Here is a 15,234-nt window from a genome sequence, read left to right as displayed (position 1 = left end):
TTCAAAAAAGATGAATTTTCAGAAAAAGAATTTTTTTTTTTAAATAATTTGAAAAATAGTTTAAATAATATTTTAAATAATTTATTTGTGAAAATTTGACTCGGAAGGTTTGTTAATAGAATAGGATGTTGAGTGTTAGAATGAAGTAGAGATAATGTTTAGCTTTTTAGCAGAAAACACGAAAAATATCAAGGACGATTGACTGACGAGTAGAAAAGAAAGAGGAGAGAGAAAAAAAAGAGAGAGAGAGAGAGCGATGTAGTGAAAGACGAGGAACACTTTGAATAAAAATGGTTTCATTTCAAAAAAAAAGAAAGAAAAATTGAGTTATTCATCGATAACATGCACATTAAGCTATTCTTCATCGGTGAAAGAACCTAAAAATTTATCTCAAGTTTGAAAATTTCTTTTCATCCCCTTTTTATATCATTTATCAAAATCGATTTTAGTTTTTCAATTGCAATAATTTTCAATTCACTCATTTTTTAATTGAATGTCATATTTAAATTTTCATATTTCAAAACTCATTTTTTCAATTTTGAAAAGTCTTATATTTTATAATAAATTCAAAACTCGATATTTCATAAATTTAAAAATTGAATTAAGTTTTTAATTTATAATCGAAAATACACAGTTTTTCTAAGGATATAAAATTGAGACAAAAAACGAATCTTTTAATTCGAACGAATCAAAAGATACGTTTTTTGTCTCAATTTTATATCCTTGGAAAAAATGTGTAATTAACAAAAAAAATACAATTGCATATTCGCTAATCAATTTTTTAGTCTATTTTTAAGAAACCCTTTTTTGAAAATTAATCTCCAATGAAGCCAATTACATAAAATTTTCCTTCTTCCGAATTTATTCAAATTTAATTAATTATGAAGTGTGTAGTTTTTAAAGAAATATGAAAATTGATAAAATTTAATGGGTAATTTTTTTCTGTACCAAGAAAAAGGAAAAAAATTTGGTGTGATCAAAAATCATTGTTTTAGGTTTATTAAGAGTTATTTACAAATGTTTTTTTTATATCGGTGGTTGGAAACATCATTATTAATTAGTGGTTCGACGGTTATTAGAGACGATACGACGATTTAAAAAAAAACTGGCAGGGAGAGCAGCGGAATATAGCAAAGCATTTGGGCACATGCAGCAGACCCACATGCAAATTTTTTTTTTTTACGTTTCCATTAAATTTTATTTTTTTTTTATTGAAAAAAACAAAAAGCATTATTTATGTATCGATAATATTCAAGAGTTATTAAACATTAATCAAAGGGCACATATTTGTAATTTTTAACACTTCTTTCATAATTTTAACACTGTCATTATAGAAGAAGGTATTTTAGTAACTAAAATATAATTTTAGTAAACGTAAATGTAAAACAAAATGAAGAGAAATAATTTAATTCGATACATAAAACGCTGCAATTATAGTATGCATTGCTATTGTTAAAAAAAGTTTTTTTTTTTTTTTTTAAAAGAGAGAATAAAAATATGTCCCAATATCATCCGCAACCTAACGACCTTATTTTATCGACGATTGCAGATGAGTGCGGGGTTGAGCTGGCGGTAGTCATTATATTGATATATAAATGCAGAGGAAAGAGAAATACAAGAACAAGAATAATCGATGAAATATAAAGTTTAAATGTGCAAAAAAAAGTGAAAATAATGTCAACTCACCGGATCGGGGGGAATCCTATAGTCCGTCGATATTTCACTACTCGCACTGCGTTCATCCGTCGAACGATCCCAGTCCACTTCCTTTTTTAGGGACTGTAAATAACGAATATTTTAAATGTCGTGATTTCTGTTTAGTTTTCGATGATGAATTTTTTTAAATTAGTTTTCAAATAAATTGGGAAATTGATTTTTAGTGGAGGGGGTTTGATTTTCAGTTAGCAATCGTTGTTAGGGTTCTTGTTGCCATGGCAACCGTTACTAGGGAGCCTGTCTCTATGGCAACCGTTTGTAAGGAACCTGTTACCTTGGCAACTGTTGCTATTGGAATCGTCTCCATAGCAACCGTTTCTAAGATAACTCAGGGTTGCCACAAAAATTTAATTTTCTTTTTCCCTGATTTCCAGACAAAATTTTCACTATTTTTCTTGACCCTAAAAAATATTTTGATTCACTCCAAAAATTATTAGATACTCAAAAAAATATTCTCAATATTAATTAATATTATTAATATTATTAATATTATTCTTACTATTAATAAATATTAATTATAAAAGTAATGCTTTTAATATTCAATTATAATTTAAAATTTTTATTAATATTTTTTAATTTAATTCATTTTTAAATCAACTTTTATTAGAAAATGCTACGGGAATTCAATTATTTAAATACAAAAATAAATAATTTTTTAAAGAATTGAATATTTCTTAAAATTGAATTTTTATGAAGTTGTTTATCAAAATTTTTAAAAATAATAATTGAATTCTTTCGGTGAAATTGAAAAAAAAAATGTTAACAATAAATGCAATTTTCTATCATTTTATATTTAAAATTGTTTAAAAAAATAATTGAATTCCTGTGAACAATTTTATTTGTGAAAATAATTGAATTCCGGAGAAAAATATTATTATTTATTATGAAAATAATAATTAATTTCTTGTGAAGAATTTGTATTTCAATTTTTTTAAATAATTGAATTTTTCAGAATTATTTTAAAGCTTTTAGAAAATAATTAAATTCCATTGAGAAATTTCATTGAAAAATTGAAAATAACTGAAATCTGACGAAGAATTTTATTAAATTTTTTTTTAAATAATTGAATTCTAGAGAAAAATTTCATTATTTTATGAAAATAATTGATTTTTTGCGAAGAATTTTATTCTCATTTATTTAAATAATTAAATTCACATAAAAAAATCTATTATTTGTTAAGATAATTGAATTCTTATGAAGAATTGTATATTCAGGGCTCGGATTGTGCGACTTTTTCGACTTTTTTGACTTTTCTATAAAAATATGCGACTAATCGACTTTTTCGATTTTTTTTTTTAGTAAAATGCGAATGGAATTAAAAAATTTTTTTTTAATTTAAAGGAAAAAGTTTGAGTCAAAAAAATGTTCTGTTACATTTATTTACAAATTTCTTTCAAATTTTTCGAAAACATCAATTATTTCTTTTTTAAATAAATATTTAATTATTATTTTTCCATAGGAAATAAAATTCCTCAAAAGATTCAAATTTAAATCTTTTTGAAATAAAAAAACTTATAAAAAATTGTTATAAAACATGAAGAAATCGATCACTCCGAGTCTTCGACTCGGAGCAATCGATGTCTTCATGTTTTATAATAATTAAAGATGACCGAGTGATAAAATTATTAATTTATATTAAAAGACTTTATAAAAAAAAATTTTTTTTCAATTATTTTTTATGCAAATAATTGAATTATTGAGAAGAAATTTATAAAACATTAGTAAGTAATTGAATTTTGCAGAAGAATGTTAATATTTACAAAGATAATTAAAATTTTTAAGGGAATTTAAAAAAAAAATTTTTTGAAAATAATTGAATTTCTGTGAAGAATTTTCTTACTTTTGAAGATAATTGAATTTTGCAAAAAATCGTATCAGAACTTTTGAAAATAATTAATTTTCCAGGATGAATTTTATTTTTTATGAAGATAATAAAAATTTCAACGAGGAATTTAAAAAAAATTTTGAAAATAATTGAATTTCTGCGAAGAATTTGATTACTTTTGAAAATAATTGAATTTCTAGGACGAATTTTATTATTTATAAAGATAATTGAAAATTTGACAAGAATTTTATTAAAATTCTTTGCAAATAATTGAATTTCAGAGAAGAATTTTATTACTTTTGAAAATAATTGAATTATTACAAATATTTTTATTAATATTTGAAAGTAATTGAATTCATAAGAAGAATTTTATTTTAAATTTGTGAAAATAATTGAATTTTTGCGAAGAATTTTTATTACTTTTGAAGATAATTGAATTTCTGCGAAGAATTTTATTACTTTTATTAATATTTTTTTATTATTAATATATTACTATTATTTCTTTAAATAATTGAATTTTTTTTCGGAAAATTTTATTATTTATGAAAACAATTGATTTTTTGCGAAGAATTTTATAAAAATCTATTTAAATAGTTGATTTTTTTAGAAAAAAAAATATTAGGAAAATTCTGTCAATATTCAATTATAATCTAAAATTTTAATTGAAATTCATTTTTATATCAATATAAAATTTATTAGAAAATTCAACGAGAATTCATTTATTAAAATACAAAAATAAATATTTTATTAAATAATTGAATGTTTCTTAAAATTTAATTCTCTTCAAGAATTTTATCAACAAATTTGTAAATAATTGAATTCTCTTGACAAATTTTAATAAAATTTTTAAGAATAATTTCATTTTTCGAGAAATTTGATGAAAATTGCATTAAACATGCATAATTGAAATTCTGCCAAGAATTTTGTTTAAATTTTTGAAAATAATTGAATTTCGGAGAAAAATTATATTATTTTTGAAAATAATTGAATTCTCGAGACGAATTTTATTAAAATTTCATTTTAAATAATTGAATTCTAAATTCTAACTAACTAACTTTATAACTTTCTAACTAACCTACTAACTTACTTACTAACTTACTAATTAACTTTCTAACTAACTTACTGAGTAACTTACTAATTAATTTGTTAAAAGTCAGTTTTTGGATCGTAATATAATTTGTGTTTTGAGGTTTTTTGAATTCTTTGGCCTAAACCTCAAAACACAAATTATACTAATTAACTTACTTACTAACTTACTAATTAACTAATTAACTTTCTAACTAACTTACTAACTAACATATTAATTAACTTACTTACTAACTTTTTAACTTACTACCTAACTTACTAACTTCATAACTTTTTAACTAACCTACTAACTTCCTAACTAACTAACTTTCTAATTAACCTACTAACTTACTTAGTAATTAACTTCCTAACTAATTTTTTAAATAACTTTATAAGTAACTTACTAAGTTTCTAACTTAATTACTAACAACTTGATTAACTTACTAACTGACTAATGACTAAACTTAGTAGGTAACTTATTAAATTACCAACTTAGTTACTAGCTCAATTACTAATTCCTTGAGCTGTGGCAACCCTGTAATCGTTTTCATAGTAGCCGTCACAAACGTTTCCATGGAAATTGTATCTAGGTACTAGGTAGCAACCGTTGCTTTGGAAAAAGCCTGCTGCACCTGTTTCCATAGCAACGGTTGCTAGCGCCGGCATAGCAGAACCTAAGCATAAAATAAAGTAGAAGATTCACTCACAAGCGGAACTTGTTGCACAGGAGGCAACCCCGAAGGTCCAGCCAGCGGCTCTGTACTGTGCGGGGACGGAAGCCGACTCTGCGGTAGGTTTAAAGGTGGCGCTCCTCCAGGTGCGCTGGTATTATTACTGAGACTCATGTCACTAGGGCCACTGTGTACAGAAATTGGACTAATAGAACCTCTCGTTTCTTCTAAACTAGTTGCGTCCTCGGAGTCTCTCCTGGGTCGATCGAGCGCCAGTGGACCAGGACAGGGACTCGTTTGACCAGCGGGCGACGCTGGACACTCGGTCATGTCAACAGCCTCGTTAGGTTCACTGGGAGCACGTGGGATTTGTTGAGGTTGTTCACATTCTTTCGCCGGCTCTCTCTCGCGCTCCTTCTCCTTGTCCTTCTCCCGAATTGTCTCCGAACTTGTGTGCTGCTGCTGCTGCTGCAATTGATTATGTTGTTGTTGTTGTTGTTGTTGCTCCTCCCTCGATGCCACGGCGGCATTAATGTTTGTCATGTCTGCCAGACCCTTGACCTTGAGGCTTTCAGCGGTCTTGAGAAGGGCTGACAATTGACAATATTCAACGTTCACCTCGCCCTTGTACATGAAATCAACTAGGGTACGCAACTCGGAGAAGCGGACGTCCTTGAGGATGACAATGGGGTGGCGATTCGGGTGGTCGAGGAACAAGGCTTGAAAGTAGCTGGAGCACGCGGAGAGGACGACCTTGTGCGCACGAATCGACGGTCCCTCCGTGCACGCCAGCGTCACGTCCACCAGCGATTCCGTCTCTAGTAGTTGACTGAACACACCCAGCAAGTTGCTCTGATGATTGTTCCACCTCAGGCAGTAATGCTCACTTCCCATGTCTGAACTGCCCGCAACCCTGCTGCAATCAAAACAAAAATTCATCAATTCAAATTTCATCCAAAATCGAATACTGTTATTACTGCGCAGAAAAAATGGTAATCTAATTTTAAGAAGATCCTACTTAAATAGAAGCCAAGAAAATATTCTCCATTTAAATTAAGTGGCCCATTTAAATTAAGTAGGGAATATTCTTGAATCCTATTTAAGTAGGCGCTTCTTAAAATTAGATTATTCTATTTTCTGTGTACTATTCTCCTTTTCTTCAATTATTCAATCTCTAAAGATTCACGAGCCTCTAAAGATTCAAGTCCACTTCGAGCAGTGACAGTTCCTTCGCGTTTTTCGAGGGTAAGCGGTCAAGAAATTTAACGTGTGCGTTAGCCTCGTGGTTAGTGTATCCGTCTCGAAGAGCTCAGGTCCAGGGTTCGATTCCCCTAGCGGGCAATTTTTTTTTTTACCACAAAAGACTTTCTAATGCCAATTTTTGTAACTACTACAATAGAAGTTTTATAATAATATTCAAGTTTAAATATTAAATATCAAGTTTTTAGTTAAATTTAAAATATTCAAATACTAGGCTGTCCGCTAGGGGTTTGGTTTCTACTTTTCAGAAAAGTAGAAACCAAACCCCTAGCGGACAGCCTAGTATTAAAATATTTTTAATTTAACTCAACCTTGATATTTAATATTTTAAACTTGAATAAAAAGAATATTTATTAAAATATTATTGATGACAAAAAAAATTACACCATTAATTCGTGTGTTTATTTCAGAATTAAAATGTTATTTAAATATTCTTCTTCATCTTTCGTTTATAAATATTATTGTCAACGGTTGCAAACTCGAGTTATTACAACGAAACCGTCAATTCATAGAAATCAAGTGCAACTTTTCTTTTATTACGCTGACCGGCAGCAATTATTACGTCCGGCGATTTTCTGAGCGCATGTACTTAGGATTATTTATATTCCTAGTGAGCATTTACATAAAAGACTTTGTTGACAGTAATAAATTTTTTTAATCTTCTTCCAAAAAAAAAAAGAAAAAACATTTTTACTAAATTGACTTATTGTTGAATAATGAATAAGTAAATGAATAATTTATTTAAATAAATAAATAGAAAATAATAATAAAAACAATTTTTTAGCAAAAAAAAAATTAATTTCAATTCTGTTGAAATTAGTATTAATTTTTTAAATTTTAACGCAATTTTTTGAAGGAATTCAACTTTCTTGATAAATAATTAAAATTCTTTCCAGAAATTCAATTATTTTCAAAAAAATCTAAAAAAAATGGTCAACATTTGATTATTTTTATAAATAAATTGCAAAATTTAATTATTTTCAGGAATTTTAATAAAATTCATTGCAAAATTTAATTATTTTATGAAATTTTAATAAAATTCTTGGCAAAATTCAATTATTTTCAGGAATTTTAATAAAATTCTTTGCAAAATTCAATTATTTTCAGGAATTTTAATAAAATTCTTTGCCAAATTCAATTATTTTTAAAGTTAATAAAATTCTTTGAAGAAATTCAATTATTTTCGAAAAATCTAAAAAAAAATGGTAAACATTGCAATTATCTTTATAAATAAATTGCAAAATTTATTTATTTTAAGGAATTTTAATAAAATTCTTTGCAAAATTCAATTATTTTCAAGAAATTTAATAAAATTCATTGCAAAATTCAATTATTTTATGAAATTTTAATAAAATTCTTTGCAAAATTCAATTATTTTCAGGAATTTCAATAAAATTCTTTGCAAAATTCAATTATTTTCAGGAATTTTAATAAAATTCTTTGCCAAATTCAATTATTTTTAAAGTTAATAAAATTCTTTGAAGAAATTCAATTATTTTCGAAAAATCTAAAAAAAAATGGTAAACATTGCAATTATCTTTATAAATAAATTGCAAAATTTATTTATTTTAAGGAATTTTAATAAAATTCTTTGCAAAATTCAATTATTTTCAAGAAATTTAATAAAATTCATTGCAAAATTCAATTATTTTTAGGAATTTTAATAAAATTCATTGCAAAATTCAATTATTTTCAGGAATTTCAATAAAATTCTTTGCAAAATTCAATTATTTTCAGGAATTTTAATAAAATTCTTTGCCAAATTCAATTATTTTCAAAGTTAATAAAATTCTTTGAAGAAATTCAATTATTTTCAAAAAATCTAAAAAAAATGGTAAACATTGCAATTATCTTTATAAATAAATTGCAAAATTTATTTATTTTAAGGAATTTTAATAAAATTCTTTGCAAAATTCAATTATTTTCAAGAAATTTAATAAAATTCATTGCAAAATTCAATTATTTTTAGGAATTTTAATAAAATTCATTGCAAAATTCAATTATTTTCAGGAATTTCAATAAAATTCTTTGCAAAATTCAATTATTTTCAGGAATTTTAATAAAATTCTTTGCCAAATTCAATTATTTTCAAAGTTAATAAAATTCTTTGAAGAAATTCAATTATTTTCAAAAAATCTAAAAAAAATGGTAAACATTGCAATTATCTTTATAAATAAATTGCAAAATTTATTTATTTTAAGGAATTTTAATAAAATTCTTTGCAAAATTCAATTATTTTCAAGAAATTTAATAAAATTCATTGCAAAATTCAATTATTTTTAGGAATTTTAATAAAATTCATTGCAAAATTCAATTATTTTCAGGAATTTCAATAAAATTCTTTGCAAAATTCAATTATTTTCAGGAATTTTAATAAAATTCTTTGCCAAATTCAATTATTTTCAAAGTTAATAAAATTCTTTGAAGAAATTCAATTATTTTCAAAAAATCTAAAAAAAATGGTAAACATTGCAATTATCTTTATAAATAAATTGCAAAATTTATTTATTTTAAGGAATTTTAATAAAATTCTTTGCAAAATTCAATTATTTTCAAGAAATTTAATAAAATTCATTGCAAAATTCAATTATTTTATGAAATTTTAATAAAATTCTTTGCAAAATTCAATTATTTTCAGGAATTACAATAAAATTCTTTGCAAAATTCAATTATTTTCAGGAATTTTAATAAAATTCTTTGCCAAATTCAATTATTTTTAAAGTTAATAAAATTCTTTGAAGAAATTCAATTATTTTCGAAAAATCAAAAAAAAAAATGGTAAACATTGCAATTATCTTTATAAATAAATTGCAAAATTTATTTATTTTAAGGAATTTTAATAAAATTCTTTGCAAAATTCAATTATTTTCAAGAAATTTAATAAAATTGAGCTCCCGCGTGCAATGACTCGATCTGCGCTCGGACGCACTCTCTAGTACCAGTCGGGGAGCAGTGAGCGCCTCTGCACCACTCACTGCCACCCGACTGGTATTAGAGAGTGCGTCCGAGCGCAGATCGAGTCATTGCACGCGGGAGCTCAATTAATTGCAAAATTCAATTATTTTTAGGAATTTTAATAAAATTCATTGCAAAATTTAATTATTTTTCAAAATTAATAAAATTCTTCGAAGAAATTCAATTATTTCCAGAAAATCTAAAAAAAGAAAAGTCAGGGAAAAACAAAATTCAATTTTTGTGGCAACCCTGAAGAATTAAATTTCATTTAGTTCTTGAAAAAAATAGGATTTGAAAGAAAAGGACGAATAGTACAAAAATTTGTGTGTCATAGCTTCGTGGTTAGTGCATTGTACTTCGAGTGCATAGATCGTGAGTTCGATTCCTCTCGTGACTGGATTTTTTTTTCTAATTTCACATTTATTTCTATAATAAAGAATAATGAACAAATAACAAAATAATAAAAAATAAGAAATAAACATATAACAAAAATAATACAAATAAAATAATAAACAATAACAATAATAAAATTCAGATTTGTTAAGAAACAGATTTGTTATACGAAACAAATTATTTTTTTACACTCGAATCAAAAAATTCTATTCATACTATTGAAAAGTTTTTTTTAACTAACGCGCAAAAAAATAACAAGTTTTTGAGAGAATTTATTTATTTTTTTTTTTGCTTAAAATACTGGTAGTAAAAAAATGAAAATAATGGACGTAAAAGAATAGAGAAAAAAAAACGGGAATATTCGAGCGAAGGCAATAATTAGTTACATATTCGAAATGAACATACAAAAAAAAACCGTCTCCTTGTTATTGTAATTGTTCCAGCTGCAGTTCATTTTCCATTTTCGAATTGCGTAACAGGCGCAGTGTTAACAGGGTAACAATATTAAGTGCTAAAGGTATTGAAACTCGTCACCACAACGCCGTGCAAATTGCTCGAAGCTATCGAAGCACGCAATTAGTATCGCAACGAGCAACGAGTCATCAATGCCTCCGACACGCAAGTACGCGTGCATTTATAAAGCTCACGTGAATTTACTCCATAAAATTCACCTCTTTTCTCAATATAAAAAGCACAAAGAAATCATAATCAAAATCAGGATAATTGTAACTTTTTTTTATATGGAGAAGGATTAAATAAAACTTGTGTATTTTTTACCTTTTAGATATTATTACACCGTTGAACACGATCTAGTACATTTTTTTTTAATACCGTCTACAATTTTTATTAAATTTTTATTAATTAATCTTTTTTTTATTATCGTTATTTCTCAATATATAGAGATTTTTATTCATTAAATTAGAATCTGCTTTATTGAATTTTCAGACATTTTTAAATTTTCGACAATGGAAGCTAATTTATAAGTTTGGGAAAAATATACTAATTTTTAATAATTCACTAAACTAGAGTGAAAAATTCAAATTCATTTAAATAAAAAAAAGAATAAAATTTCAATTTTTTTTTGGAAACAATAAAATTCTTTTCCGAAATTTAATTATTTTCAAAAATTTTTTTAAAATTCTTGTCAGAATTTCAATTAATTAAAAAAATTTGTCTTAATTCAATGATTTTCAACATATCTAATATTTAAATAAAATTATCCAAAAGAATTCAATTATTTACAAAAAAATATTAATAAAATTCTACGCAAACAATTAATTATTTTCATAAAATACTAAAAATTTCAGAAGAATTCAATTATTTACAAATTTTCTTTTAAGTTCTTCTAATATAGCGTAAATTTTTAGAAATAAGAGAATTTTGAAATTAATTTTTTTGAAAAAGTTTAATTGAATTTTTTAAATATTATTTGAAGTTTTTATTTTCCAATATTTATTTAATTGAAGAATTTACGAATAATTGAAATTTCGTAAAATTGAATATTGTATAGAAATGAATTTCAAAATTGACAAAAGAACTTTTTCGAAAATTATTTAAAATAATTGTTTAAAGGAGAATTTTAGTTAAACATTCTTGAGAATAATTGAATTGAAATGATAAAAATAATTTTAAAAAAGTACAATATTCGTATACTGCAAAATAATGATTTTATTACTGGGTCATCTTTAATTATTTTAGATTTTGTCGAATTTAAATTATTTTTTTAAAGATTTTATCAAATTTCAATTATTTTTCGTAGATTTTACCAAATTTCAATTATTTTTTAAAAGATTTTTATCAAATTTCAATTCATTTTTAAAGTTTTTACCAAATTTCAATTATTACTTGAAGATTTTATCGAATTTCAATTATTTTTAAAAAGATTTTATCTAATTTCAATTATTTTTCAAACATTTTATCAAATTTCAATTATTTTTAAAAGATTTTTTCAAATTTTAATTATTTCTTGAAGACTTTGTCGAATTTTAATTATTTTTTTTACAGATTTTATCAAATTTGAATTATTTCTCGTAGATTTTACCAAATTTCAATTATTTTTAAAAGATTTTATCAAATTTCAATTATTTTTCAAAGATTTTATCAAATTTCAATTATTTCTCGTAGATTTTACCAAATTTCAATTATATCAAAGTTTTTATCTAATTTCAATTATTTTTTAAAAGATTTTATCAAATTTCAAATATTTTTAACGTTATTACCAAATTACAATTATTTCTTGAATATTTTATCAAATTTAAATTATTTTTAAAAAGATTTTACCAAATTTCAATTATTTTTCAAAGATTTTATCAAATTCCAATTATTTTTTACACATTTTATCAAATTTCCATTATGTCTCGAAGTTTTTACCAAATTTCAATTATTTTTTAAAAGATTTTACTAAATTTCAAGTTTTTTACAATTTTTTAATCTTATATGGTTGTAAAATTATTTAGAAATATTTAAAAAAAATTAATTTTAAGAATTTATTTATTAAAATTTTTTGAAATTATTCTACTTTAATATCTTTATCAAGATAAATGGACAGCTTCAATTTATTATAAAAAATTGAATTTTTGTGTTTAAATAATTGAATTCTCGAAGAATTTTCTTAAAATTATTAAAAATTGAAAATAGACAATTGATTTAGAGATGAAGTTTAGTTGTAAATTGTGGAAAGAAGGAATTGAATTTTGGAAGTGTTATACTTGTAATTTTTAGAAATTATATTTCAAAAGTTGAAATTTTAACAATTTTATTTCCCGTGTAAAAAAGAAATAAGAAGTATTTAATTATTTATTTAGGAAAATTATTTATGTTTTGATTAATCGAATTTAGAAATCAGTGAAGAATCAGGGAAATACATAATAAAATTTTTGTGACAGCACTAAATTAAATAAACGAGTTTTTCGATTTTTTTTTCTTTTTTTAATCGAACAAAGCGAATTTTTTTGCTTGTTAAAATCAAGCCGAGGGCTGTAATTTGAAAAATGAACATAATCCCAAAATGTAGGTCGGAAAGTAGAAAAACCATGAAATTCAGGTCGAAAATTACCGGCTTGCTACATAAAAATTTGATTTTATTTTTTCTTGATTATTTCCCTGAACCACTTTTCTTGGACCATTTTCTGCAGATATCAAATTGAGACCAAAAACGAATGTTTTGATTCGCTCATTTATTTATTAAATTTATTAAAGTCCGTATTTTTAAATACTTTTACTGGTTCGAGCCCTGAAATGATTCAGCAGTTTCAGCTTATTTTGCAAAATAAAAATCTAGGAACTAAAAAAATAAACTAATATCAATAACTAGAATGAATAATTTTCAACAGTACTGAGTAAATTTTGAAATATAGTGCGAGTGAATAAAATAATGTTAAATAAGTACGTGCGAATGTATTTATTATCAGATTCGAATTGAAAATGACTTTCGTTGGCACAAAATGAATTTCTTACAAACTCGTATTATTGTATAGGTGTGCTCGCGTGTAAATGTAAGTGTTTCTCTTTTGAGAGCGAGATGGCGATATTTAGAGAAATGTCTGCGCGCAAAAACACACACTCGACTATATGGGTACTAGTTTCGAAATAAATGTAAAATACTGTCTGATAACGACAGGATACTGTACGAAGTGATGGGCATAAATCATACAGTAGGTGTGAGATGAAGAGGAAACGCTTTCTGTGGTGTGGGAGTTCACATACATTCTTGCTTATCGAATGCATCACTTCTAACCAGTCGACCGACCGACAGACACTACACACTGTACATTACACTTTACCTTGAAAGAGCACGCTTTTTATCTTAGATATACATTTCCTGATCTTTAGTTTCTTTGCATTATAAATCTCCTTTTTCTAATTAACCCCACGCACTAAATGAATATATGCGTTCTGATCGGATATATGATGAATGCTCCTTCCCTATATAACTCGAAAGTATCAAATGGCAACGAATTTATATCAAAAATGTGTATCAAAATTGAGACAAACTTTTGGTATCAATTTCTCATACTTTCAAGAAAACTGTTTATTTTTTATTCAGGGTTGCTACAGGTTGATATCCAATTTGAGACAAAGAAACAAATCGATTCGTTTTTTGTCTCAATTTCATATCTGCAGAAAATGGTTCAAGAAAAGTGGATAATAATAATAATTAAGGAAAAATACCTTTCAAAATTCAATTATTTTCTACAATTTTCAACTAAACTTCATCTCTAAAAAATTATCTGTATTAATTTTTAATAATTTTGCTGAAAGTTCTACGAGAATTTAATTATTAAAATACAAAAATTCAATTTTTTATAATAATTTTTCTTTTTAAAGATATAAAAGTAGAATATTATTATACAATTAACAAATTTCCAAAAAAATGAAATTTAGTAAAATCTTTTCAAAAATAATTGAAAATTGAAAAAAATTTTGAAAAATGATAATAAATATTTTAAAAATAATTTAAATTATGTAAAATCTTTTTAAAAATGATTATAATTTGGTAAAATCTTCAAGAAAATAATTGAAATTTGGTAAAATATTTGATAAATATTTAATATTTGGTAAAATTTACGATAAATAATTTATATTTGATGAAATATTTGAAATATGGTAAAATCTTCGAGATATAATTGTAATTTGATGGAATATGTGAAAAATAATTTAAATTTGGTAATATCTTCAAAAAATAATTGATTTTGGTAAAATCTTTGAAAAATAATTGAAATTTGATAAAATCTTTTAAAAAATAATTGAAAATTGATAAAAGCTTTGAAAAATATTTGAAATTTGGTAAAATATAAGATAAATAATTTATATTTCATAAAATATTTGAAAAATAATTGAAATTTGATAAAATGATTAAAAAGTAATTAAAATTAAATAAAATGTTTCAAAAATAACTTAAATTTGATAAAATGTTTGAAAAATAATTGAAATTAGATAAAATCTTTTTAAAAATAATTAAAATTTGATAAAAGCTTTTAAAAATAATTGAAATTTGATAAAATCTTTGAAAAATAATTGAAATTAAATAAAATCTTTGAAAAAAATTTGAAATTTTGTGAAATCTACGATAAATAATTTACATTTGATAAGATATTTGAAAAGTAATTAAAATATGGTTAAATCTTCAAGATATAATTGTAATTTGATAAAATGCTTAAAAAATAATTGAAATTTGATAAAATTTTTTATAACATAATTGAAGTTTGATAAAATTTTAGAGAAATAACTAAAATTTGATAAAATGTTTAAAAAGTAATTCAAATTAAATAAAATGTTCGAAAAATAATTGAAATTTGATAAAATATGTGAAAAATAATTGAAATTTGATAAAATCTTCAAGTAATAATT

At 24.0% G+C, this 15,234-nt stretch overlaps 1 protein-coding gene across 5 annotated transcripts in view; it reads right to left on the bottom strand.

The window, feature by feature from the left end:
• Positions 1-15,234, bottom strand: part of LOC122506494 (protein bric-a-brac 2-like) — a 296,899-nt gene that overhangs the window by 35,435 nt on the left and 246,230 nt on the right. For 4 of the 5 annotated variants that reach the window (XM_043618712.1, XM_043618714.1, XM_043618711.1 and 1 more), the window contains 2 exons: positions 5,314-6,193; positions 1,687-1,779 (listed from right to left, as the gene is read on the bottom strand). In XM_043618712.1, the coding sequence (XP_043474647.1) occupies positions 1,687-1,779; positions 5,314-6,171 (951 nt within the window). In that variant the 5' untranslated portion in view covers positions 6,172-6,193. The remainder of the gene's footprint in view (positions 1-1,686; positions 1,780-5,313; positions 6,194-15,234) is intronic. The other variant, XM_043618713.1, reaches the window with a different exon arrangement.

This window comes from Leptopilina heterotoma, unplaced genomic scaffold (genome assembly GCF_015476425.1).
Source record: "Leptopilina heterotoma isolate Lh14 unplaced genomic scaffold, ASM1547642v1 Lhet_42, whole genome shotgun sequence".
NCBI classification, from domain to species: Eukaryota; Metazoa; Arthropoda; class Insecta; order Hymenoptera; family Figitidae; genus Leptopilina; species Leptopilina heterotoma.
This window is presented reverse-complemented; position numbering and strand designations above follow the sequence as displayed.